A 24,058-nucleotide genomic window follows, 5' to 3' on the forward strand; every position below is an offset into this window, starting at 1 on the left:
CCTTTTTTTTTTTTTTTTTTTTTTTTTTCTGCCTTCAATTCCTTTTATATATTCTACTCAGATTTGATGTACACCAAACAATAATAATGCATCACCATCTCTTACGCTTTCATTTTGAAACAATTGACTACATATGTCTTGTAACTAAACTAGGTACAAAGATTCTAATTTTCTTCCACTTTTATGCATTTATTGCCGTCTTCCAATTTTCAATCTCCATATCGTGTCACTCACTCGTCATCTATAGGGTAACGAAACTCATATAAAGAAATATGATATTCAACTTGTGTAATGTATGATCAAATCTTCTAGCTTGAACATAACCAAACAGTTAAGGTTCTATTGATGTTGAAAGTTCTGATTTTCATTCTACATTTGTTATACTACAAAAAATGTGCAATCGAATTCACTTGTTATTCGTTCATTTAAGGTCCATTACGTATTGCCCATTCTCACACGCCTATTAGGGAGAGGTTTCCACACCCTTTATAAGAAATGTTCCGTTCCCCTCTCCAATCGATGTGGAATCTCACAATCCACCCCTGTTGAGGGACTACATCCTCGTTGGCACACTACCCAGTGTCTAGCTCTAATACCATTTGTAATAGCTCAAGCTCACCGCAAGCAGATATGGTTTGCTTTGGCCTGTTACATCTCGCCGTTAGTCTCATGATCTATTAGTAAAAAAAAATTCACACCCTTATAAGAAATGTTTCGTTGAGATCTCTCAGTTAAGGACATCATAGGCGGAGGAATTTTCTAGTGAATAATATATATTTAAAGTAATATAAACAATTCCCTATACAAATGCAAACAACTCACCTCCATGAATAAAGTCTTGTTCAGATTAATCAAGGTAAAAAGAAAAAAAGAGAGGAATATAAAAACCAAGTGAAGATAGTACGAAATGACAGGAAGAAGAAGAAAAAGAAAAGGATGGATGGGGGCAATTAACCTTCTCCAATATGAAAATTCCCTGACTGGGAAAAAGAAGAATCAAGTTCCCCATGCGGATGGCTTATCATCTCTATGTGTCATCTTGGCCACGCTGATAGGACCCTCTGGTTCATGTCAGCTCTGTTTACTCTTAACCAGTTTTAGCTCTGCCTGTAGGCTGCAAAAGCTCAGAGAATGATTACTTAATGAACCCTTAAAACTTTAAAGCTTAAACCCAGAAATTATGGAATGGAATTGATGTTTAGAGATGGGGTTGATGAGGAATGCAGCCCCCCCATGTGTAGCAGTAGCAGTAGAATAAAGGAGCAGCAAGCCTAATAATATTGCCCATCCATGGAGCACAAATTTTTTGGTTACTTTCGTGAGTCATATTGGTTCCAAGTTGAACCCATCAATCACATCTGCGATCCAAACAAACTGAGCTGTCAATTATTTCAATAAAGGGCTTTCAAAGCCTAAAACAGAGCCATCCCTCTCCATGGTGACTGAGGGAAGCTGTTTTTAATGGTTAACAACATTGAAAAAGATCAAACATGTCTATAAATTACAGCCACCAATCTTGAAGTGGCACTGCTGCTGGCTGGCTTATTACCTTAAGCTTTGAATAATTTCAACTCTTTCTCAAAGGGATATGCCCATCTCATCAACACATCATTTCTGGATGCCGAGCTACTGTTTTGACAATGCATAAATTCCCAACACCAGAACTCAGAAGAACGCTTGAACATGAAAATGGAAGCTGAAAAGGCTATTATTATGAGAGATCAACTAGAACCAAGAGATACTTTCAAAATTGCTTACCTAATCCATTTCTTGCTTGGTGTTGGTAATTTGCTCCCATGGAATGCTTCCATCACTGCTGTTGATTACTTTGGCTACCTCTATCCCACCAAACACGTCGAAAAGGTTTTCTCCGTGGCTTACATGACTTCCTCTGTGCTCCTTCTGGTTCTTATGGTTGCTTGGGATGGATGGTCTAAGAAGATGAGCTTTAGATTTAGAATGAACTTGGGGTTTTCTTTGTTCATCCTGTCTGTTCTGGTCTCTCCTGTCATGGACTGGGCTTCAAACATCACTGGTTCGAACTGGCGGCCGAACGAAGCTTATGGCGTGATCGTTGCATCCGTTGTCACCTGCGGTTTGGCTGATGGCTTGGTAGCAGGAAGTTTGATAGGATCAGCTGGTAGGCTTCCAAAACAATTTATGCAGGCTGTTTTTGCCGGGACTGCTTCTTCAGGTACTATATATGTCCAAACCTTCTCCTCTTACCTTTCAAATTTTATCACGAAAACTTTGACACAAATATAAAGTGCCAGACATGATCTAGCATCCTAGAAAGCATGTGCCTTCAGATGGCTGAAAGGGCAATAAAAGAAGTACTTTCTCCATTCAACTGCATGAAAAAGTATGTTAATATTTTAATGATCTCTATTGATGTGGCAACTGGGTATTGGTGTATAGTATTAAATTGAAATAACAGATGATTTCCTGCTTTGTTATACAAACAAGCTAAAAAAGATCATTACAAATTACCTGATTGAGAAAATTCATGGTGGCAGGTGTTCTTGTTTCAATCTTGAGAATTATTACAAAGGCTTCACTAACACAATCGCCAAAGGGTCTTCAAAAGAGTGCGCATTTGTACTTCATCGTCGGTGCGTCGATTCTCTTCTGCTGCATTGTGTCGTGTAACTTGTTGTGCAAGCTGCCAGTGATGCAGCATTACTACAGAGTTCTTCTTGATGAACCTCCATGTTCAAAGTCAAAGTTCTGGACAGTGGTGGGTAAAATCAGATGGCCTGCATTTGGAATTTTCATAACTTATGTCGTTACGCTATCGATCTTTCCTGGATTCATAGCAGAGGACCTTGAATCCAAACTGCTTCAAGATTGGTATCCTATTCTACTGATTACAGTATACAATGTTGCAGATTTAGTCGGAAAATCTCTAACTGCAATATATATCTTGAAGAACATCAAGACAGCAACATGGTTCTGCATCACCAGGCTTCTGTTTTATCCACTGTTCATGGCCTGCATCCATGGTCCAAGGTGGCTGAAAACTGAATTACCAGTGATAGTTCTCACTTTTTTACTCGGCTTGAGCAACGGATATCTAACAAGTGTCATCATGATCAATACTCCCAAGTTATTACCTGCATCAGAGGCAGAGTTATCTGCCATTGTAATGGTTGTGTTCCTGGGAATTGGGTTGGTTGGTGGCTCAGTTTTAGGCTGGTTTTGGATCCTTTGAAGTTGAACCAAACTCCAAATTATTTAGTACCCTGCCAACGGCAATTCGCCAAATTGGTACTACAACCTAATAAAATGTTGTCTCCTCCAAATTGTCTGGATTGGGGAACCTTTTGCCAACCTTCACAGGATATAAACTGCGCAAGCAGACAAGATAAAAGGCCCAACATTCGAACCACCACCATGTTCGACTGTCGAAAAATGCAAACTGAGCTGAAGACATGACGAAGAAGAAGCTGACAAGAAAGTTTTTCACTCAAGTGGCATCTCTCTCCATGTTCAATCTTGGGTAGTAGTAACAAATGTAGCATTAGAAATCCATTGTAGTAGTTTCCTGGTTCCTTTCTTCTTAAAGGTAAATTCAGGCAAAACTCTATGCTTGCAGGCTGAGCACAAAATATATATCTTATTTCCTTTCTACAAATCGCATTCCATAGGGAGAAATTCAATATCTATTGATCATACAACTCACTGCTGCATATACTAATACTAAAGGCCAAGAACGGATTATAAACGGGGTCAAGATATGTTATCTCTAAAGCTATGATACAAAAGAGCTGGGCGCAAGGGGAAGTCCAAGAGCTATTAAGATGCGGCAGCAAGAGGAGGTGGGGTATGAACTCCTTGAAAGAAGCTTGTCGCTGGCTTTTCGATTAAGCCATCTTCTTCTTCTTCTTCTTCTTCTTCTTCGTCTTCTTCAGCATCCCAAAGAAACCGTGCATATGATGCTAGAACATAACTGCACCATAAGAGCAATCAATATGACATTAAACAACCATAACTCCCATGAAAAAGTGTGAAGTTTATCATCAAGTAATCTAAAAGCTTACCAGTCATCAGGGGCAGCTTGAACGGCTTGATTGAAGTAACTCTCGGCTCTTGGAGTGTCCTTTTGAGTTTCCCATATCAGATCGGCGTACATAGACAAGACATTACCATCGCCTGGATTGCTCAGAATCGCCCTTCCACAATATTCTTGAGCTTTAACAAGATCCCCACGTACCTATTACCCGTAAAAATCATTGTAAATACCAAAAACCAGTAATGTTCGAAATTGGATAAGAGTTTTTCTTCTCTGATATAGCAATTGGATATACCTCTTTCAAGAACCGTGCATAATTGCCCAAAAGCATTGAATTCCCAGGATTTGCCTCGATCATTTTCTGATAGTGCAGATCCGTATTGTCATTTCCATGATTCGAATCTCCAATACCGAAACTCCCATCGTCGCCACCGTCGGATCCTCCGCCGCCACTGATCCTTCCACCACTACCACCAACTCCACCACCAACCAGAACATTAACAAACCCACCATCCCTATCCCCAGTTTCAGAAATCGATTCACGCCTCAACGACGCCGTGTTGGAGCGGCTAAACCCGATTACATCTGTCTCTTCGTCAACCTCAGAAAACCCACTCAGAGTTCTGCTAAAGGGTTTCATCTTATTCATGGACATGTCCCGAAGATCCGTCTCGGACAACGCCCGAGTAATCTTCCTGGGTGAGTCATCGATTATCGGAGATGTGCAACTGGGTGAGCAACAGAGCACAATGGAACGCGCCCTAGGGATTTGGTTCACGATCTCCGGCTCCAGGTATGAATCTCTTGAATGGTGTAACCACGAATTGAAGAGAGGAGTCGAAGCGCTTCTCAGAATCATTGTTTTGAAGGTATTCTTGAGCTTGTTATTGCATACGAAGTTGTTCTTGCCTGGTATGTATCAGTTCCTCGAGAGCTGACCCATAACAATGGCGGTGGCGCGGGGTACTTTTATAGGAGAATTAGTGGCAATTGAATATGAAATCTGAGACGTCGGGCGTGTGCGGACCAAGAAAACCGTGTACGCACGAGGTTTGGCTGTTTGGTTTTCTCTTTTAGCAACTAGTTAGTCGGTAATGTGGCTCCAAACAAAGATGTCTAAATGCCATTCAATTTGAATTTGATATACTAGCAACATTGTTCAATGTATGATTCTTGGGAACTCAACCACATTCTTCCGACCTTCGAAATCCATACGAGCCCAAAAAACTTTTATTATGAGATAAAATCGTCTTGCTCAATAAAGAAAATATGCATAGACGGAACACACAAAGGTAAAGGCTCGAGCAGCCCCTAGGAGCACTTGGGCTTTGACCAAGTACAAGGGAGTCACATGAACCAAGTGAATGTAAAACAAAATCAACATACATATCCACCGTCCTACTGGGTATGAATTGTTTCAATCACAAAGAAACGTTTGACTATTTCTTATTTATAAAGGTATAAATCATTCATTCATAAAAGGAATATACTATTTAACTTACATTGATACCCGTGCATGAACTTTGAAGCTCGTAAAATTAAATATTCTAAGATTTCATTTACTAGTTAGAAAGGAAATTATTTGATTTATTAATTATGATAATTTCATCTTATTTTATTTAAAGAGTAAAATTTATTATGGTTAGTTTAAGAATATTTAATATATTACAAACCAAACTTCCAATTTAAATGTAGACATTTTAGAGAGGAGAAGTGGGACCCAGTATTGTTAATACGTCACGTGACTGATGACCTATGAACACCGTTGATTGGTGGCGTGTCAAATTTTAACGATTCTCGTTAAATTATTCACGTGATCAAGAAAACTACTTCCACAATCTTGACAGCGAGCCCTCAGAGCTTCTCAAATTTACGTTTATACCACTCTCGCCCAGGAGTGGCTGAATGTAGCATCCGGGGACCCACAAGGTCGAGCCCAGAGGGAAAGTCGGCGTCACTGGTGGTGCCCACGGCTTGGTTCAACGGTGAGTCTTAAAAGTCATCGAAATAAGAACAGCGATTGGGGGACTATGCCAATTTGGGGGTATTGTTGTAATTTCAAGTGGGTGTTCAATAATGATGGCTAAAGTATGGAAAATTGATATATTATGGTCCATCTCTTTGGAATTTTAATTAAATTTTATTTTTCGTCCATATTTTTTTGAATTTACATAATAATTAAAATAAGAAAATAATGTTAATAAAAATTATAACTACTTTTTAAACAAATCACAAATCTTTGGCTTAATTAATTTGATTTTTTATTAATGGAGTAAATCTATTTATTTATTTATTTTATTCGGATAATATATAGAATCCAACTTTCCAAAAGAGGCAACCAAATTCTATAATGGGACAAATAATCATTAATTAATATATCATATTCGAGTGATCTGTCCTTAGTCAATTTGCGATTACTGATTTCCCTACGGACAATCAAGCCCGTTCCTTTTTCCATCACCTTTTTCATCTTCCAATAAAAATGAAGAATCTCCCCAAATGGACCCCACCATAGCTCGTCGTTTCTTTCTTGTCGATAGATAGGTTTTGAAGTATGAAGAAAGGGTTAAACAAAATATTCGAATATTAATTAAAATTATTAAAAAACTAACCTCAAATTTAAATAAAAATAATTCACATCTCATAACCTACTAATAATTAAAACTTGTATATTTAAGACTTGAAAATGAATGAAAATTTATCAACATGTCAAATACATTTTAGTTTTGATGGAGAATTGACTACAAAATAAATTGCATAATTATGTCTATCCGAATCATACCAATATGGGTGATTAATAGATATATGGTAGATTAATGGGCTCAGTAACGAGCTGTTAAATGGGCTTTCCAAGCTTCATAATGAGCTCAGTAAAGAGCTGTTAAATGGGCTTTCCAAGCTTGGTAATGGGCTCAGTAACGAGCTATTAAATGGGCTTTCCAAGCTTGGTAATGGGCTCAGTAACGAGCTGTTAAATGGGCTTTCCAAGCTTTGTAATGGGCTCAGTAAAGAGCTGTTAAATGGGCTTTCCAAGCTTGGTAATGGGCTGTATTTATTTTTTAACATTGTATTAATAACGAGGTTATTTAATATTAAAAAAAAAATTTGAAGGAGCAAAATTAGGTGTATATATATATATATATATATATTTTTTTTTTTTTTTAACTTATCCTTTATTTTATTTGGTTCTCACGTTTAAGAAAAAGAAATCACTTCATTTTTCTTTCACCAGACCCATTATTTTCGTTCCAATACTCACAGTTGCTCCTCCGGTGATGAAGTAAATTCTGGTAAGCATCTCACCGGCGTTTTGTCATCAGTTCTCTGAGTTATTGTTCTTCAAGATGCTCCTCACATTTTGGTTCTATATCTAATTAAGTGAAATAGGTGGATAAGGATACAAAATTGATCGCTATTGTTTTTGCTCAAAGCTGAGGTGTACTATTCGAATTCCATTTTAGGCTCGGCCGTTCATCTCACGCCGATTTGTGTTTTAGAATAAAATAGTTGAGAACTTACCTTTTCCTATTTCATACTTTTTGTTGATGTTTTTTCTGTCACGTTGGATGCTTATGATTATGGATATTTGTTTTCTTTAGTTGAAAACCATCGCTGGATTGCATTTTCTTCTGGGTAATGCGATCATGAAGCGACTTTCTGTGCCATGTTCATGTAAAGGGTCAGCATATGCATTTAGTATCAACTCGATGCCCAACCAGTTGTATTATTCAATCCAGGCTTCTTGTTTATCAATTTTGAACCCCACTCTCCCTTTACTGAAGTACAAACTGGATATCTTACCTGTTAATTTGCGCATTAATTTCGCTTGGTAGTGTAGAAAAAAGATATATAAACGATTATGGAGGTAAGGCACATGGATACACTACTTACTTCAAGATTCATTTTGCTTATCACTCTAATAAGGATTCTCTGTATGTGGAGATGCCTTTTACCATGGTTTAAGCTCTGCCATTCTCAAAAATCGACATCTCAATACCCATTTTGTAACCATCCAAGACCAGTCCAAGCCCACCGCTAGTGGATATTGTTCCTTTTGGACTTCCTCTTAAGATTTTTAAAACGCGTCTGCTAGAGAGAGATTTTCACACCCTTATAAAAAATGATTCATTCTCCTCTTCAACCGATGTGAGATCTTACAATTTACCTTTTTTGGAGCTAGCGTCCTTGCTGGCGCTCGTTCTTCTCTCCAATCGATTCGACATAGGATCTCACATGTTATTTCCTAATGATTGAAAAAATACTCAAAGAAATCAAGAAATGAACAAACAAGGGATTTCGTGGAGGGGTATGCCCTTTAAAGTCAGGAATTAAAGAAGCCTGCGACATGCATGTTCTGGAAGGATGCTGTCATTACACACACACACATAATGATACTTGCCCTTTGTTTCATGATTTAAATCTTTTTGTTAATTTAAATTCTCTTTCAGATCAAGAGGGAGATGTCAATAATGAAAATTGTTAGGCATCCACATATTGCCAGTCTGCATCAGGTACGTTCATGGCTTCATGACGTAATATCACATAACTCGTAGGAGTTATCTGTAGTTGGCTTCCTGCTTTTGGCATCGTGTATCTTTTCTCTATGGTTTTCTATCTCCCCCTAAATTCCAGGTGCTCGCTAGCCGGGCAAAGATATATATTATTCTTGAGTTTGTCTCTGGTGGTGAAATGTGAGATCCTACCTCGGATTGGGGATTGGGGAGTAGAACAAAACATTCTTTATAACGGTGGGAAAACCTCTTTCTAGCAGATGAGTTTTAAAAATTTTGAAGGGAAACCCAAATGGAAAAGTCCAAAGAGGACAATATCTGCTAGCGGTGGACTTGGACCGTTACATGAACTGTCTGATAAAATAGTACGGTTTTTTTCAGCTGAATACTGTTATCTCCTTCTTTACATTAGATTGGTAATATTGAAACCATATTATGTGTATTGATCTGCACAAGTTCTTCAGAAGAAGCTTCCCAAAATTTAGTCTAGACGATAATTTCAACAACTGATAGGTGCACTTGCTCATTATCACAACAAGGGTGTGCACCACTGGGACATTAAGGTGCAAACTTTTAAATAGAGGGATAAAATTCATGGTTCTGGACAAAAAGAATTCATGTGCTCTGTTCCTTATTAATCCTATATTTCCTTGAAATCTGGAAGGTTTCTGAATTTGGACTGAGTGCTGTCTCCAGAAGTAATGTACTGTATATCGATAAAATGCTCATAAGTAGGTGGTTTCATTCATTAGATTGCGAATGATTATATCTTGTTTCTTTCTGCCAGGAATACGTTAATGTCTTTTTTATCATACTGTTTTTAAAATTATTACATATGCTGCAGGTTCTTGGAGGTCAGGGTTATGATGGTGCAGCTGCAGACATCCTCTATGCACTAATGGCTGGACATCTTCCATTGTCATAGACGGATCTCCCCACCCTAAACAACAAGGCACGTTTCTAAATTTTCCATCACCCTCAGATTTGAATTACTAGCTCGTCTTTATCCATGGGAAACCATTCTGTGTGATACAAAAATGTTCTTTAGATGACAACGTCTACAATAGATATCTAACTTCATAATGTCAACCATTGAAGCTGTAGCAGAAGCAATGGATTTGAGTGTCCACACACGTAATTGAAGGTTTAACTATTATTCTTCCTTCATGATGGACGAATTATAATACTATGACATAGTTTTGGAATTACATAGTAATCTTAGTTTAAATTTTCCTTACAGACGAGGTTGGAAAGAAGGCTTGGACACAGGGATGCACAGTTTGCCGTTGTGCTGGAGGTAATCTCATAGTATATCACAAGGTAATTTTATACAACTAAATATTGGTATGCAAAAAGACATAGGGAGGCCTAAATCCTTTATATACATCTATTGTCATAGGCTGCATTTTCTTATTTGTGTGGCCTTACTGTATTCAATAATTTCTGTGCTAAGCTATAAAACATCATCTGAAAACCATCTGAGAGTGTGGGGAACTGAAGGCCCTGCTTGGTTACATACTTATTGCCCAAAACCTGTTCATCATGATGAGATACTTCTATCAATGATGCAACAGGTGCTCATGAAGCTTCCCTTTGTCCATGATCTGAACTTTGTGTATGCTATTATGACTTAGAAAACAAAAGAAAACAAAAGGGGTTAAGCTGCCAATGATATATAACACTTGAAGGGTGTAGATTTGTTTATATCTTAACTAATTGAGCTATACCGACATGTTTTAATAGATTCTTTATACTATTGTTGTTCTCACAGCAGGTCTGTTTATAAGAACAACAGAGAAATTGTGTTCTTTTGGGGATTGAAAATTGATTACTAACTACATTTACAAATCATTAGATCATAATTCTTAAGCCATAAGCTACATTTTATAGCACAAATGATCTTCTAGCTTCTAATAGTACGTCTGAAAAACTGGTCGTTCAACATTAAAAAAGTAATAAAGAACTCCTGTGGTTTTAAATGCGACACATATCACTGATCATAGTACACGAATGATGGGGGCATGTCAGAATCTGCGGCTTTCTTTTTCCCTTTCTTCAAGCCGAAGTACAACTAAAGTTTGAAACTTCATCATAATCTAAAGAACCCCAAAACAATAATTCGCCATTGTGAGCTAAACTAGTGAACACCGCCTCGAGGCGAAGGCATAGCCCATTAACTCGATGATGGCGAAAAATAAGGTAAAATGTCATGTCGTTGACGACACAGTCGTTAATATGGTCCTATCACATTGAATTTGCCAAAATGATGGGAACATTTCGAATATATATTACATCATTTTGCCTTCTCTTATCTTCGGCACAAGGTCTCAAAACTTTTGGTTGGATTTGACGGGCTATATTTAATTATACGTACGAGTAACAAGTAACAGTTTAGACTCAGTACTAACAGATAGTCTTTTTTTTACTTTTTTTTTTTTTTCTGTATTTTTACTCAGACTCTTCTAAGGAATGTTTCGTTCCACTCTCCAACCGATATGATATCTCACAATCCACCACCTTCAAGACCCAACATTCTCGTTGGCACATTGCTTTGATACTCCCTTGCCCAACATCCACCAATATGGCTTTGAGGGTCAAACATCATCGGTGTCTGGCTTTGATGATACTCCCTTGAGGGCCCAACATCCACCAATATGGCTTTGAGGGTTAAACATCATCGGTGTCTGGCTTTGATGATACTCCCTCGAGGGCCCAACATCCACCAATATGGCTTTGAGTGTCAAACATCATCGGTGTCTAGCTTTGATACTATTCATAATAGCTCAAACTTACCGTTAGTAGATATTGTTTTCTTTGGACTATATTTTCAGATTTCCTCAAAGTTTTTAAAACGCGTCTGCAGAGAGGTTTCCACACCCTTATAGACAATGTTTTGTTCTCTTTTCGACCAATATGGAATCTCAAAGATCGAACATGTACATGAGAAACATCGTTCTCTTTCTGCTGCTGCTATCATGTCTAAGTTGAATATACAAACAATGGTTGATTCATTTCAGGCCCATTTTTCATCTGCTGTGAAGAAACGAGCTTTAAATTCAAAGATTTGCTTTAGCTGCAGGTCTAAAACTGGTCGGGACAAGCACAGTAGCATGACTATGACCATTCAACCACAGGATTACTAGACATTAACCCATCAAGATAATCTCAAATAGTTACAAACTTATGTCTCTTCACATCCTCTCTCTTTCTTTTGAACATTCTTTTGCTTACCCTTATGAGTTTGAGGCTAATTTGATCAAAATGCAATAACTTTACTGAATATTCAGCAGTATTAATGCTTGATAAGGGTAAAAAAACCGAAGTAGAGTGGTCCCGTGGACAGTTTATGAGCAATCCATTCATTTGATTCAACGAAAACAACTAACTTATATGCATTAAATACTCATACATTCCACACTTAATGCCCACATGTTTTTCAAATCAAAATCTTGTAAATTTACATTCGGTTCCATTCCCTTGAACAAAGAGAGCAGAAGAAAAAGCACCAAAAAGAAACTCTCTCAAGAATCACTATATTATGATACATAGGCATACATAAAAATTTGGGTGAAACAATGAAAAATGGAAGTGTTTTTTTGTTCTTCAAGGTTGAAAGTACTTATCTTTACACTTGCATTTCCATGAGAGAAGATAATAGGCATCATCTTTGGGAACTTGAGCCGCCTCCAAATTTGAAACAACACCACCGTTGTTACTATCATCACCTTTGTGGCGCTGAGAAATGACCAAAGCAGCAACACATGGCTTGCAATTCAAGCACTTGTTGAAGCACTTTGGTGGCCTTGACCCAATAGCCAATTCCTTCTGCTTTGAATCCTCATTCCCTGAGATTCCCAGAACTAAGAACACCCAACAAAATTAAGAAAATTATGAACATATGAATATAAACATGTCTGGAAGTTGGATTAGGATAATTACCTGATGTGGGGTGAAAGACAGAGAGGGAGAATATGAGAGGGAGAATGAGAAAGAGGGAATTGTTTAAAGCCATATTTTGAGTGAGAGAATGAGAGAAGGATTGGAGTGTTGAAATGGGAAAAAAAGGGTTCAGAGAATTGAAGTGGTGGTGGTGAGGTGTTAGACAAAAATGCTACAGTGAAAGGAAATGGTATAGCCTTTGTCTTGCTCCTGCACTGCATCTCTCTGTTCTTGGGGGTCCCAATTGAATAAATCAATCCCTTTCCTTTTCATTTCCTTTTGAGAGAGAAGAGAGAGAGAGATTCGAACATCAGGTATGTCTCGAGTAGTCAAATTATGCACGAGTCGACTCGTGATACTTAATACATTGATATCAATTAATGGCTAATACATTATGAAGCCATTGCAAAAGTGGGTCAGAGATTAAACAATTCTTGTCTAAGGACTGAAGAGTTATGGGAAATGTAGTTATGAAGAGGTACAAAGAAACAGAGGTCTATTGCCTACAAAAAGGACTTCTGTTTTTGTTTGCTTTCTATTTAGTTTTCCATCTTCCCTTCATTTAAAGCTTTACCTATAAAACTCCAATTATTTGGCCTTCTATTCCCCATTCTTTAATATATGCTCTTTACTTGCACATTTCATATTTTATTGCATGTATTCATGTTTTTTAAGAAGTTATAATGTAACCATTCAACCTTACTGTTTTAAAACGCGTAGGCTAGGAAGAGGTTTACATACCCTTATAAGAAATGTTTCGTTCTCCACTTCAATTGATGTGGGATTTCACAATCCACCCCCCTTAAGGACCCAACGTTCTCGCTGACACACCGTCCAGTGTCTGACTCTAATACTATTTGTAACAGTCGAAGCCCACCACTAGCTAATAATGTCCTCTTTGGACTTTCCCTTTACAAGCCCATGTTGTACTATCATCACAATCCAATGATATCAGAGCCAGACACTAGACAGTGTGCCAGCGAGAACGTTAGGCCCCTAAGGGGAGTGTGGATTGTAAGATCCTACATCGGTTGGAGAGGAACGAAGCGTTTTTTACAAGAGTGTAAAAACCTCTCCTTAGTGGACGCATTTTGAAATAAGGGAAGTTCGAGAGGAAAAACCCAAAGAGGATAACATCTACTAGTGGTGGATTTGGACCGACACATTCGAGTTCAATATCTTTTGAAAAGAATTGAGAAGGATGTGAAGGGTGAGAATATTTAAGTAATGAAAGGTGTTGGAAAGAAGAGAAGGCTGGTGTGGAGTCGATATATGCATATGCCACTGCTCAATAATCCAATCTAATGGAAGCTGCTGTCCCAAACTGCAAATTCAGATTCTCAGGCCAACCACTTTACAACCCCATGTTATACTAACATCATTTTAGGGTACCCTACGGTTGGAGGGTCCCCTCTCTGTCCCCATTGTGCTTCTGCTTTCTCTCATCCACCACTGACCGACGGTGGGATGAGAGATCTTATAGCCATTTGTTCAATTTGCTTGCCTTTTAGCCTTTTGCCATATGTACCAACACGTACCTTATGACAAGCGCTTCAGCAGCTCAATGGAGCCTCGAACTGTAAATGGATGCACACACAAAGACAGCATTTATTACCATAATCTAATGAAGATTCAATTGAAGGAACACCTTTCTAAGGGAATTCAGCTGCTTGGTCCCTTGTTCATACAAGGATGTCGCATCTCCACAACTTCAATTGAGCTCTGCTGCTGATGGACTACCAGTAGAAGAAGCAGCACTGCATCAGTTAAACCATTGAGCCCCACAAGGTCAAGATGCTGAACCTGAGGGCACAATCTTCCAACCATGGCTAGCCTTGCAGCACCAAAACCTATGCAATTGCGTATCAACAACCATTCCTCATTTCAATATCATCAGAAACAGGACAAAGATTCTCAGACTTTGAGCACCCAAATGAGTTGTTACTAATTCATCATTCCCTAATCGATCAAAGAGCGAAGTTCAGTATAATTTCTTGAGATGGGCATTATAAATCAGAGAAGAACAATTAAACCAGAAACTCAGCAGTGAATTAAGGAGAGTAGGCATGAGGCAAACAGAGGCATCAAGAGACCACTTGTTGAAATGATTCGACATTTTTTGGACAATTATATAAAAGACCCACCAAATGATGCAACACATTTTGGTCACAATCCTCTTAATTTCGAGGTAGTTGCTAAGTCACTACCTCATCCTTTAATTTAATACGAAATACTTGAGTAATTAATAACCGATGTGAATAGCATATATTCAATGACGTAAGCTATCTAGATGTTTTTTGTATCAAAAACTAAAAAATGAATCTTTTTAGCGAGTGATTTGGGTCGAGTTGATACAGTGAGGAACTTGATATAGATCACATGATTTTCTTTCTCTTTTTCTCCGCTCCCTCCATGTTTCCCACTTAAATGGAGATTCTTCATCTTGTTAGGGGCACGGGAGAAAAGAAGATGGCTACTTAAATCCCGTTATAGTATAAGAATCCATCTCTATCTCATATCCAACCAATAACATACCATACAGAAACATAGAAGAGTACCCACAAAAAATCCCATCCAAAGTCACCAAACAATACATGTAAATTCACATTATAACACACTTTACTTTGAGCAGCAGTGATGGAGAGTTTCGAGTTTTTATGGATAATATGAACAGTGAAGAAAAAGAAAGAAGAATACACAGAAGAAGAATGGAGGATTGATAAGGGTAAGAAGAAGAAGAAAAACAGCCTTTATTCTCTTTTTGGAAATCTGTACTAAGAAGGTTCCTCCCAAGGATTCAAGGAATATATCCAAAATAAAGGAAGCATTTTCAATCATATAGGCCCTCCTGTTCCCATACTTCCACAAGAAACTTCACCATTTCCTGTTAAAATCAAGTTCTTAAAGTTCTTAGGCTTACAATGAAACCAGTGGAGAAAGAAATGACAATACTTGCAACACCAGACTTACAGACAAAGGAATTGGATGAGGAAAAGATTGTCTTGTACTCAGTAAACTGTCATATGTTGCACGCCAACTGCAAGCAAATGCATATATACACGCATGGAATGAAGATTTAGTATGATCTCCACGGAGACTTTTGTTCTAGATTTTTGTATCAGTCCAGGCCCATTACTAATAGATATTGTCCGCTTTAGCCCGGTACGTATCGCCGTCAACCTCATGGTTTTAAAACACGTATGTTTGGGAGAGGTTTCCACACCCTTCAAAGGAACGCTTCGTTCCCCTCTCCAACCGATGTGGGATCTCACAATCCACCCCCCTGGGGAGTCAACGTCCTCGCTAGCACACCGCCTAATGTCTGATACCATTTGTAACACCCCAAGCCCATTGCTAGTAAATATTGTCTACTTTGGCCCTTTACGTATCGTCGTCAGCCTCCCGGTTATAGAACGTGTCTGTTTGGGAGAGGTTTTCACACTCTTATAAGGAATGTCTTGTTTCCTTCTCCAATCGATGTGTGATCTCACAATCCACCCCTCTTGGAAGTCCAGCGGAGACACTACCAGGTGTCGTGGCTCTGATATCATTTGTAACAACCCAAGCCCACCGCTAGCAGATATTGTCCGCTTTGACCCGTTACGTATCGCCGTTAGCCTCACGGTTTTAAAACACGTCTATTTGGGAGAGGTTTCCACACCCTTAAAAGGAACGCTTCGTTCTCCTCTCCAACCGATGTGGGATCTCACAATCCACCCCCCTTGGGAGTCTAGCGTCCTCACTGGCACACTACCTGGTGTCTGGCTCTGATACCATTTGTAACAGCCCAAGCCCACGACTAGCACATATTTTTCGCTTTGGCCCTGTTACGTATCGCCGTCAGCCTCACAATTTTAAAACACGTTAGTTTAGGAGAGGTTTCCACATCCTTATAAGAAATGTTTCGTTTCCCTCTCCAACCGATGTAGGATCTCACAAGATAGCACTTAGCGAAAGAAATTACAAAGGGTGGCTACAATTTCGAAAGGCAGAGACATTTGGTGAACTGACCTGATTTTCGCCTTCCGTTTTTGTTGAGTTTGATCCGTTGTGTTGCTGCTACTACTACCACCAATCCATTGCAGCCTGTTCTGATTCCAGAGAAGAAGACCTGAAAGCAATGAAAATGAGCAATTGGTTTGTTGCTATATTGACCAGGTTTGAATGAGCAATCGCGATCTAACCGCGGTGGTTTACGAATTCAGAAGGGAAACTTGCCATGGTTTACAAATTCAGAAGGGTTGCTCACACTGGCACCAACATTGCTATGAGTGAGCGTGAGGTTTGATGTACTGATAGAGGAGATGCTTGGTTGAGATTGAATGGTGCTATTATCCAAATCACATGTGCTTGTGCTCCAAAAACCGTCAGATATGCTACGTTTCTTAACGACTCGTCCTTGAATTCTTAATCCCTTAGATGGTTCATCCACAGCAATAATAGGTGTTGGTTTAGTGCAGCATCCAAAACAACCCCTGCACTGTTATAAACCTAATAAAGCACTATATATGCTATAAAATTGCAGCAAAAACATTACTAAGAATGTGGATTGGTTTCGAACTTTGAATCTTAATAAACTTAGTTTGGTTCATAGTTCCTTCAGGAATTCACATTAATACCAGCAATCCAAAAGAACATGAAATCCCACAACTTCCCCCAAGCCCCTTTCTTCGTTTGGATTAAACATTACAGTTGAAATAGTGAAATTCTTGGCAAAAGAAGAAAAAAGGAGATGGTCCACTATTCAGTAAGCCAGAAAACAGAAGCAATTCCATGGATAACACAAAAGGGTCATTACAAAACTCCATTAGAAGCAAATATAACAACTCCTTTACAAGACCGCAATGAACGATTGATGAGGAAAATCGAGAACTTACCCCATGCAGGCGAACAAGCGGCTGATCCAGGCGGCGAAGGAACTATTAAGCATAACCATGTTGATATTAAGCCAAAAGCGCAGAGAAGGGCATCGATTCAGGGAAAACGAGAGTGAAGCTAAGAACCTGTAACAGGCGAGAGATGGAGTAGGGTTGGGGCAAGAAAGCAGGAAGTTGGATGAGGGAAAAAGGGGAAAGTTGAGTGGGGAGTGGAAACTAAATACCAAAATAGAAAATTGGTGGGTTGTTTCCGAGAAATTCAGAGAAGAGATGGGCGTCGAAATGGAGAAATGGATAGTTCAATTGGTGGATTCTTGTTGGTGGTTTATACGCACCTTTTGTGTGGCTCTGGCCCCCACTATCCATCCACTGCTTGCTATTATTAACAGCAAAAACAGTCGTTTCTTTTCTTCTCCTGCTTCCAACTTCACTTGTATCCCATTTTAAACACATTCCGAACTCAAATTCATCATTTAGAACAAGTTCCTGAATCGTAATGGAATTCAGACTTTTATTTTTCAGTCTTAGAGTTACATTAGATGTCTTATTTTCTTTGATTTGCTAAGCGTTTCCTGTGCCTTCGACGTTTACAACATCAAACTTTACGGGTCGAAAGTTGTTTAAATGTTATTTTGATATCCAAAGTAAGTAACACCATCTATTCCTCCCATTCTAAATATCAAAACCAGTTCAAATAGACCAAATCTGAGAGCAGAAGTGCTTCATCTTTTATCACGAAAGAAGTTCAAAGAGTAACTAATAATTATCAATGTAGCAGCAGCATTGCCATGGCACACAAAATCAGTCCTTGTGTCGACTAAGCTCTAATTTTGTTTCTTCCACAGAATTGAAGCCAGACCCATTCTCCAACCAAACAACATTGTTGGCTCGTGCTTTTGGGGGATGAGAGAGGCTAGCCCTGTTCGCGAGCTATGACTGGGAAGAATCTCTTGCTTCACCTCACTTCTGGAGAACCTGAAAAATGAGCGAACTTTAATGCATTTCGCCAGTGGTTAATCCCAAGTTAAAACCTGCATACCATTCATACCATATACGGATATGTGAACAAGAAGTGTACTGAGCTTATTAATCATGAAAATGGAAAAATGACTTCCGTCTATCCCCAAAATTAATCTCCAGCTCCATCGTAGAGGATGGAACTAGAAGAAGACTTATGAGTGTCAAACTTAAGCTACTAATTTCCAAGAATCTGGCCTCAGCTTCATCCTCACATTAAAACAAAAAAAAAAAAAACACACTTTTCGGTGCTGAGGAACACAATTTTACATTAACAAGTTCAGCCATTTATGTTTTACATAAACTCGAACTACATTCATAAATTACTGCCAAGTAATAAATTGTCCGTCCTTAAGTTAAGCAAATTACATAATTCTTTACAGTTTTCCATCTTTAACAGATTGTTTAAATTGTACAAGACTAATAATAGACAACACCCAAATAAAAAAGAAAAGGAAGTACTTACAAGGAAGGAGATGGAGCTTCACTTGCAAATGTTGATAGGCCTTGGCGTTGCTTGTGTTTGGGGTTGGCAGAGCAGTATATATATACTCGACCTCGACGCCTCACCGTCCTACAAAACTCGCACATCTTTTTCACTGAAGCACGGACTTTCATGACTGTATGAAGGAAAACAAAAGAAGCCAAGACATAAAGCGGCAGTCAAATGCGATGTAAACTATCACATCTCACTATTGCAAATTCCAACAATGAAATTAAAGAAAAGAGAAAGTATACACTGAAAGCACAAAATGGCCAAATCATGGATCTACAAGGCAAAACTCTGTAAGGAATTCTTCCCGACAGTCATCAGAGGATTTGTAGAAACCCAATGAGCCCTACCCCTCAACATAGTAAGGAATTCTTCCTTAATCATTCAAAATAAAAAAAACTCGGAGAAGATAATCGAAACAAGCAACCTATGCGTAAAGAACAAATTGAAAGAGAACAGAACGCATAAATTCCAGAACGAGAAGCCTTGGAAATAAGTATAAATCCGCACTTAAAGTAAAGATTTCCCGAGCGATTTACAGAAGTTGTTACTGATATTGAAAAATGTTAAAACAGAAATCAATACAAAACCCTAAATCCTAAACCCTAGAATCCATTGACAGCAAAATTTAACAAGGAAAAAGATAAGGATGATCCAGTAAGTATTATCGAGGCAAATCTTAAGGAAGAAGAAGACTAATATTAGAAGAGTACTACCTTCAAATCGAGAGCGACGGCGTTCAGCAGAGTTGTAAGTGAACGTAAAAATGCGGTTTCCAGCTTTATTCTTCCGAGTCTCCCTCCGCCATTCTATTTTCTATTTTCTTTTTCCTAAATTAATTTTAAAATTCATCCGATCATAAAATAATTAATTAATGAATTATAAAATAAGTATAATTAGCATGTATTTCATTTTTTTGAAATTAGAGATTTATATCTTTTATTGTATTGAAAAATAAAAATATTAAAAGAAATTAAGTAAAAAAATAAGCTTATTTTCTTGTGATTTCTTTAAGGATAGTTTTGAATTTGGTCATAATATATTTCTTTTAAAAAAAAAATGTTTTCTTTTTAAATCAACTTTTTTTTTCCTTCACGTCAAATCTCACTATACCATTGGTTGAATATTTTATGCCTTAAAAGATATAATATTTTAATCATTTATTTAATTAGTAAACACGAGAGTCCTCTCAACAATTCTGAACGAAAAGTATTGAAGTTGAATTATAATAAAATTTAATATTTTATTTATTTTTGATATCTCTGGGCATATTCTGTTTGGTTGTCCCAATCTTTCCCCAATTTCAACCCAACAACATGTTGCACCACCCTCACATGGCCTGCCCAAATAAGTCACATTCCAAGACTACAATTTGCGCAATTTTGAGGGGCTTGGAACCACAATTTTGTTATTTTCCAGGGGCCCTTTTGCCAAATGGGTGTGGTTAAATCAAAGCTAGTCTCCCTTCCAAGTACATTATAAATAAACCATACTTTATATTAAATAATCAAATTGGGTGTGGGCGGCCAAAGGGAAGCATCTCTAACGTGCCCATGTTCAAACTTTCAGCTGCACTAATCATATAATAAATTCAATAAATAAAGTTCTGGATGACGGCCCCTTCGCCACTGCCCCCCCAAAAGCCGTTACCGTTGGCTTACAGTTGCTCGAACAACCAAGCAAGCTTCAATTATTGTCGCCCAAGAACAAAAAAAAAAAAAAAAAAAATTGGAGAGAATTGAGGGAAAATTATTGAATTTTAATCAACACCCAGTGGTTAAAATTGGAGAGAATTGGGAAAGAGGGAAGAAAATTGTAGACACAGATTCGTAGGAACTTGAAGTTTGTACAGAAAAATTCTAAATTGAAATCAGCAAGAGTAAGTGTATCTATGAACAACGCGATCTCTCAGAATCCTGTTGTAAAGCGCCGCTCTGTTCGCCGGCATTCCGGCGGCCTTTTGAGGCGGTGAAGCGGCGGCGATTTCGTGCTGTCTTCGAAAATCCTCGCCGTTCCCAATTGGATCCACAACGTCCTTCGCAAAATGAACCCTCTTTTTCTGACTCTGTTTCTTCTTCTTCTTCTTCTTACTCGTCTCTGAAAAAACCAAGAATTAGCTCAAAAGTTGAACAGAGAAACCCATGATGGGTTATTGAAAACGTACCAGAAGGAATACAAGAGCGGAGAACTGGAGGAGAAAAGTGGTGGGTTTGGTGAATCGGGATGGATTTTTGGATGCAATAGGAGAGAAGAATTACGGTGCCGGAGACAGCCGCCATGGCGGTGGCCAGAGCCATTCCCTGCGAGTTCATCATCGAAGACATACCTTCTATCCCCTTGTTTTTTCTCACCTAAATCATCCAAAACTCGGAGGATTTATAGATAGGACAGAGAAGGGAGAGGTGAAATTAAAGGGGTGATGTAATCGAAGCCTAAAATTAAAATAAAATTAAATTAAAATTAAATAATATTACTGCTTGGTTGGGGAGGGGCTTCTACCAAATTCTGGAAATTATACGTATATATATATAATTTATTAATTTAAGGACCCACAAAAAAGGGAGAAATTTGATGATCATTATAAAATTGGTTCTGCTTTGTATTTTTGACTACTTGTGACGGCTGAATTGCCTCTTTTTTTAAAATTAAATTAATTTATTTTGAATAATGAGACATTAGGCCAAAAGGAAATTCTGGGTGTTTATTAGAATTCAATAAATGGAAATTAAAGTAAAAGGAAAAAAAAAAACATAATTTCCAAGCTGGACAGTCAGACCAATTTTTTTGCTGGCATTGTGGTGCATGTCACACATGCCACCATTATGATATTTCGAATTTGGTCGGAATGTTCAACTTCTCGACTTTTTGACCGTTGCTTTGCCCTTTAACCTTTTTTTTTTTTTTTTTTTTTTTTTTTTTTTTTTTTTTTTTTTTTTNTAATGGGAAAAAAAACGTATTTTAGAGATGATAGGAAAAAGAAAAAAAAAAGGAATAGAAAAAGATGATAGAAAGGCATGTGCAAATTAAATAGTAAATGTTTAATCAAAGAATCTTATCACTTAATCATATAGTAAATGTTTAATCAAAGGATCTTATCGCTTAATCAAATATAAAGTAGAAAGTCATGTGCAATAATTCAAAGTAAACAGTGAACAGTGAAGTCAAATTTTTTTATTTCTGTACCTAAAACATATATTATGAACTTATTTTCAAAATATAAAAATAATATATATATAAATAAATAAAAGTTCCTTTTTTATGTATTTAAAAATTTTATCATAATAATTATTTCATTTAATTAAAATCAAAGAATAAACCAAAGGATGGTACTCAATCGTCGTGGACACAAACAGTGGTATAGATAAAGAAAAATAAAGATTAATATAGTTTACATTGTAAATACTCGTAAATACAAAGAGCAGACCTATAACGAACGATTATACTCTTAGAAATTTCGATTTATAGGCCATTCAATTTCAACTTCAGCTTCAACTTCAAGATAATGCCTTCCAACCCTTATCCAAATTCTCACCACATTTTTCTTTCTATCATTTCACACGTCTTCAAATTTAAGTTGAAAAACACATTAAAAGTATGTCTTTTGACAAAAACATCTAATCTTGCGGTTTGAAATTTGTTGTTGATCTGAAAATTTAGTTACCGAGTTTGCATTTTCATATTGAAATAATTAGTTTTGAGGTAAAGTAAACCTCTAAAAAAGATATTAAGTTTAACATGCTGTAATATTCAAGTCATTTATCCATGTCGAGGGTGTTAAACACATAACTAGTGAGATAGACTATTTCTATTTAATATTTGTCATGATTACCATAACTACGAAAATTAAGTATAAGAGTAACGTGTGTCCAAACTTGGTTAATTTCATCCACACACCTTACATTAATTGATCAATTGAACCTCTTTGGCTCGACCCTATCAAAGAGGTCTCATTCCAAAGTTAGTCACGTCGTACATATGAGCTACGTGGATGGCGGGTCAATGATTCCATATCCTATCCATCACTCCATTTGCAATGGTTTAGCATAATTAAGTAAAATATTTATAGTTAATATGAATTAGAAGTAAATTATAAGCTAAATGATATTTTAAAACATAACATCACTATCACATGCCCTTTCCTTTTACTTGACTTTGACTTTATTAGGCGCTTCTCTGCCAATTCCATGTGCCGTCCTTTCCTATTCCCACTTAATATATATATATATATATATATATATATATATATATATATATATATATATACCTATTTAATTATGACCATTAGATTATTATCTCTATTTAATTGAAAATATATCACATATTTCATTAATTTATTTAAGCATGCATTTCATTCATTACATTATTAAAACAAATTTTTAATTTATTTTTTCCTTTTTTTAATGATTAATTAATTTAATTTAATTTATTAAAACATTTTTAAAATCTTGAATTGGCTATATTTATTTATTTTTTTAATTATTTTTTATCTATTATGAATGGGCCAGCCCACGCCACGTCATTTTGGACAATAAAAGAAGGCCCAAATATTTATTGGATAAAAAAAATGCATGTTGGCCCAAAGATCAATATTTGAATTTTGAACCGACAGCTTAATTAATATATATTTATTTAAATCAAAACTAATCTCCCCTCAAAATCAATTAATTAAATGCACGTAACCCCACCAAACACCTTATAACTAATAAGTGAAATAACAATTAATTAATTTCACTTTATTTACCCTCCCAACTACATTAATTAATAATTAAAATAAGTGTATTTTTTTTTATAAATTCTTTTATGTCAATAAATATTTTTAAAATTGAATAAAAATTGACAATACTATCATATTTCCAAATTTGGAAAGATTTAACTAAATTTGGTTGACATGTTTGTGAAAACAAAAAAGAAAAGGAAAGGAAACCTAGACGCTATTATTACACAAATATTATTTATTAAAAAGATTTGATAGATTCGAATTGAAAATGATAGAAATTTGTCCAAATTAATTATAAATAGTTTTCTTTTTGTAATATAACTAATAATTTTATTATTAAAAAGTAGTCGCATGACGTCATTCTCTTAATGGCTATGATTTTAGGTTAATTAATAAATAATTAGCTATAGCATGTAATATTCTTTTTTTTTTTTTTTTTTTTTTTTTTTTTTTTTTTTTTTTTTTTTTTTTTTTTTTTTTTTTTTTTTTTTT

The 24,058-nt window shown here is 36.8% G+C and overlaps 7 protein-coding genes and 2 long non-coding RNA genes across 10 annotated transcripts in view; 3 read left to right on the forward strand and 6 right to left on the reverse strand.

The window, feature by feature from the left end:
• LOC111436205 (nuclear pore complex protein NUP1-like) overlaps positions 1-5,898 on the reverse strand; it is a 13,450-nt gene extending 7,552 nt beyond the window's left edge. Inside the window, exon 1 of the mRNA XM_023073948.1 lies at positions 5,887-5,898. The gene's annotated coding sequence lies outside the window, so the exon portion shown is untranslated. The remainder of the gene's footprint in view (positions 1-5,886) is intronic.
• LOC111436219 (equilibrative nucleotide transporter 8) lies at positions 1,684-3,466 on the forward strand. Its single transcript, XM_023073955.1, has 2 exons — positions 1,684-2,194; positions 2,517-3,466. The coding sequence occupies exons 1-2, from the start codon at positions 1,684-1,686 to the stop codon at positions 3,209-3,211; spliced, it is 1,206 nt and encodes a 401-aa protein (XP_022929723.1). The 3' UTR covers positions 3,212-3,466.
• Positions 3,598-5,073, reverse strand: LOC111436230. The gene is made up of 3 exons (XM_023073967.1): positions 4,308-5,073; positions 4,041-4,213; positions 3,598-3,949 (listed from the first exon to the last, which is right to left on the reverse strand). The coding sequence occupies exons 1-3, from the start codon at positions 4,869-4,871 to the stop codon at positions 3,796-3,798; spliced, it is 891 nt and encodes a 296-aa protein (XP_022929735.1). The 5' UTR covers positions 4,872-5,073; the 3' UTR covers positions 3,598-3,795.
• A 1,313-nt stretch (positions 5,899-7,211) lies between the features above and the next one.
• LOC111433777 lies at positions 7,212-9,473 on the forward strand. Its single transcript, XR_002708856.1, has 3 exons — positions 7,212-7,302; positions 8,461-8,523; positions 9,368-9,473. It is a non-coding gene; the product is annotated as an uncharacterized LOC111433777 (long non-coding RNA).
• Positions 9,474-9,621: 148 nt separating this feature from the next.
• LOC111433771 lies at positions 9,622-10,330 on the forward strand. Its single transcript, XR_002708854.1, has 2 exons — positions 9,622-9,667; positions 9,764-10,330. It is a non-coding gene; the product is annotated as an uncharacterized LOC111433771 (long non-coding RNA).
• A 1,559-nt stretch (positions 10,331-11,889) lies between these two features.
• Positions 11,890-13,209, reverse strand: LOC111440854 (EPIDERMAL PATTERNING FACTOR-like protein 8). 2 transcript variants are annotated; one of them, XM_023077673.1, is made up of 2 exons: positions 12,463-13,209; positions 11,890-12,368 (listed from the first exon to the last, which is right to left on the reverse strand). In XM_023077673.1, exons 1-2 carry the CDS (start codon positions 12,533-12,535, stop codon positions 12,127-12,129), a joined length of 315 nt encoding a protein of 104 aa, XP_022933441.1. In that variant the 5' UTR covers positions 12,536-13,209; the 3' UTR covers positions 11,890-12,126. The 2 variants fall into 2 exon arrangements, with proteins under 2 accessions (XP_022933441.1, XP_022933440.1); XM_023077672.1 differs by having other exon boundaries at positions 11,890-12,383; positions 12,463-13,199.
• Positions 13,210-14,938: 1,729 nt separating this feature from the next.
• LOC111440853 lies at positions 14,939-17,644 on the reverse strand. The gene is made up of 5 exons (XM_023077671.1): positions 17,340-17,644; positions 16,681-16,937; positions 16,474-16,573; positions 15,433-15,499; positions 14,939-15,346 (listed from the first exon to the last, which is right to left on the reverse strand). Exons 1-5 carry the CDS (start codon positions 17,396-17,398, stop codon positions 15,293-15,295), a joined length of 537 nt encoding a protein of 178 aa, XP_022933439.1. The 5' UTR covers positions 17,399-17,644; the 3' UTR covers positions 14,939-15,292.
• Positions 17,645-17,955: 311 nt separating this feature from the next.
• On the reverse strand, positions 17,956-19,672 carry LOC111440855. The gene is made up of 3 exons (XM_023077674.1): positions 19,566-19,672; positions 18,823-18,976; positions 17,956-18,314 (listed from the first exon to the last, which is right to left on the reverse strand). Exons 2-3 carry the CDS (start codon positions 18,972-18,974, stop codon positions 18,164-18,166), a joined length of 303 nt encoding a protein of 100 aa, XP_022933442.1. The 5' UTR covers positions 18,975-18,976; positions 19,566-19,672; the 3' UTR covers positions 17,956-18,163.
• Positions 19,673-20,626: 954 nt separating this feature from the next.
• LOC111440802 lies at positions 20,627-21,349 on the reverse strand. Its single transcript, XM_023077607.1, has 2 exons — positions 21,014-21,349; positions 20,627-20,946 (listed from the first exon to the last, which is right to left on the reverse strand). Exons 1-2 carry the CDS (start codon positions 21,171-21,173, stop codon positions 20,720-20,722), a joined length of 387 nt encoding a protein of 128 aa, XP_022933375.1. The 5' UTR covers positions 21,174-21,349; the 3' UTR covers positions 20,627-20,719.
• Positions 21,350-24,058: the final 2,709 nt, after the last annotated feature.

Source organism: Cucurbita moschata, unplaced genomic scaffold, assembly GCF_002738365.1.
Source record: "Cucurbita moschata cultivar Rifu unplaced genomic scaffold, Cmos_1.0 Cmo_Scf00003, whole genome shotgun sequence".
Classification (NCBI taxonomy): Eukaryota; Viridiplantae; Streptophyta; class Magnoliopsida; order Cucurbitales; family Cucurbitaceae; genus Cucurbita; species Cucurbita moschata.

Bases quoted from the DNA above. Each gene is read 5' to 3' on its own strand.
- LOC111436219 (XM_023073955.1), top strand. From the start codon at position 1,684: ATGAAAATGGAAGCTGAAAAGGCTATTATTATGAGAGATCAACTAGAA. The intron at 2,195-2,516 runs GTACTATATATG...TCATGGTGGCAG, and splicing joins TGCCGGGACTGCTTCTTCAG to GTGTTCTTGTTTCAATCTTG.
- LOC111440854 (XM_023077672.1), bottom strand. From the start codon at position 12,535: ATGGCTTTAAACAATTCCCTCTTTCTCATTCTCCCTCTCATATTCTCC. The intron at 12,384-12,462 runs GTAATTATCCTA...GGGTGTTCTTAG, and splicing joins TGTCTTTCACCCCACATCAG to TTCTGGGAATCTCAGGGAAT.
- LOC111436230 (XM_023073967.1), bottom strand. From the start codon at position 4,871: ATGATTCTGAGAAGCGCTTCGACTCCTCTCTTCAATTCGTGGTTACAC. The intron at 4,214-4,307 runs GTATATCCAATT...TACGGGTAATAG, and splicing joins ATGCACGGTTCTTGAAAGAG to GTACGTGGGGATCTTGTTAA. The intron at 3,950-4,040 runs GTAAGCTTTTAG...CTTATGGTGCAG, and splicing joins CAAGCTGCCCCTGATGACTG to TTATGTTCTAGCATCATATG.
- LOC111440855 (XM_023077674.1), bottom strand. From the start codon at position 18,974: ATGAAAGTCCGTGCTTCAGTGAAAAAGATGTGCGAGTTTTGTAGGACG. The intron at 18,315-18,822 runs GTAAGTACTTCC...CTCATTTTTCAG, and splicing joins GAAGCTCCATCTCCTTCCTT to GTTCTCCAGAAGTGAGGTGA.
- LOC111440802 (XM_023077607.1), bottom strand. From the start codon at position 21,173: ATGTCTTCGATGATGAACTCGCAGGGAATGGCTCTGGCCACCGCCATG. The intron at 20,947-21,013 runs GTACGTTTTCAA...TGGTTTTTTCAG, and splicing joins CCGCTCTTGTATTCCTTCTG to AGACGAGTAAGAAGAAGAAG.
- LOC111440853 (XM_023077671.1), bottom strand. From the start codon at position 17,398: ATGGTTATGCTTAATAGTTCCTTCGCCGCCTGGATCAGCCGCTTGTTC. The intron at 15,500-16,473 runs GTCAGTTCACCA...ATTTGCTTGCAG, and splicing joins AAACGGAAGGCGAAAATCAG to TTGGCGTGCAACATATGACA. The intron at 15,347-15,432 runs GTAAGTCTGGTG...TGATTTTAACAG, and splicing joins CTCATCCAATTCCTTTGTCT to GAAATGGTGAAGTTTCTTGT.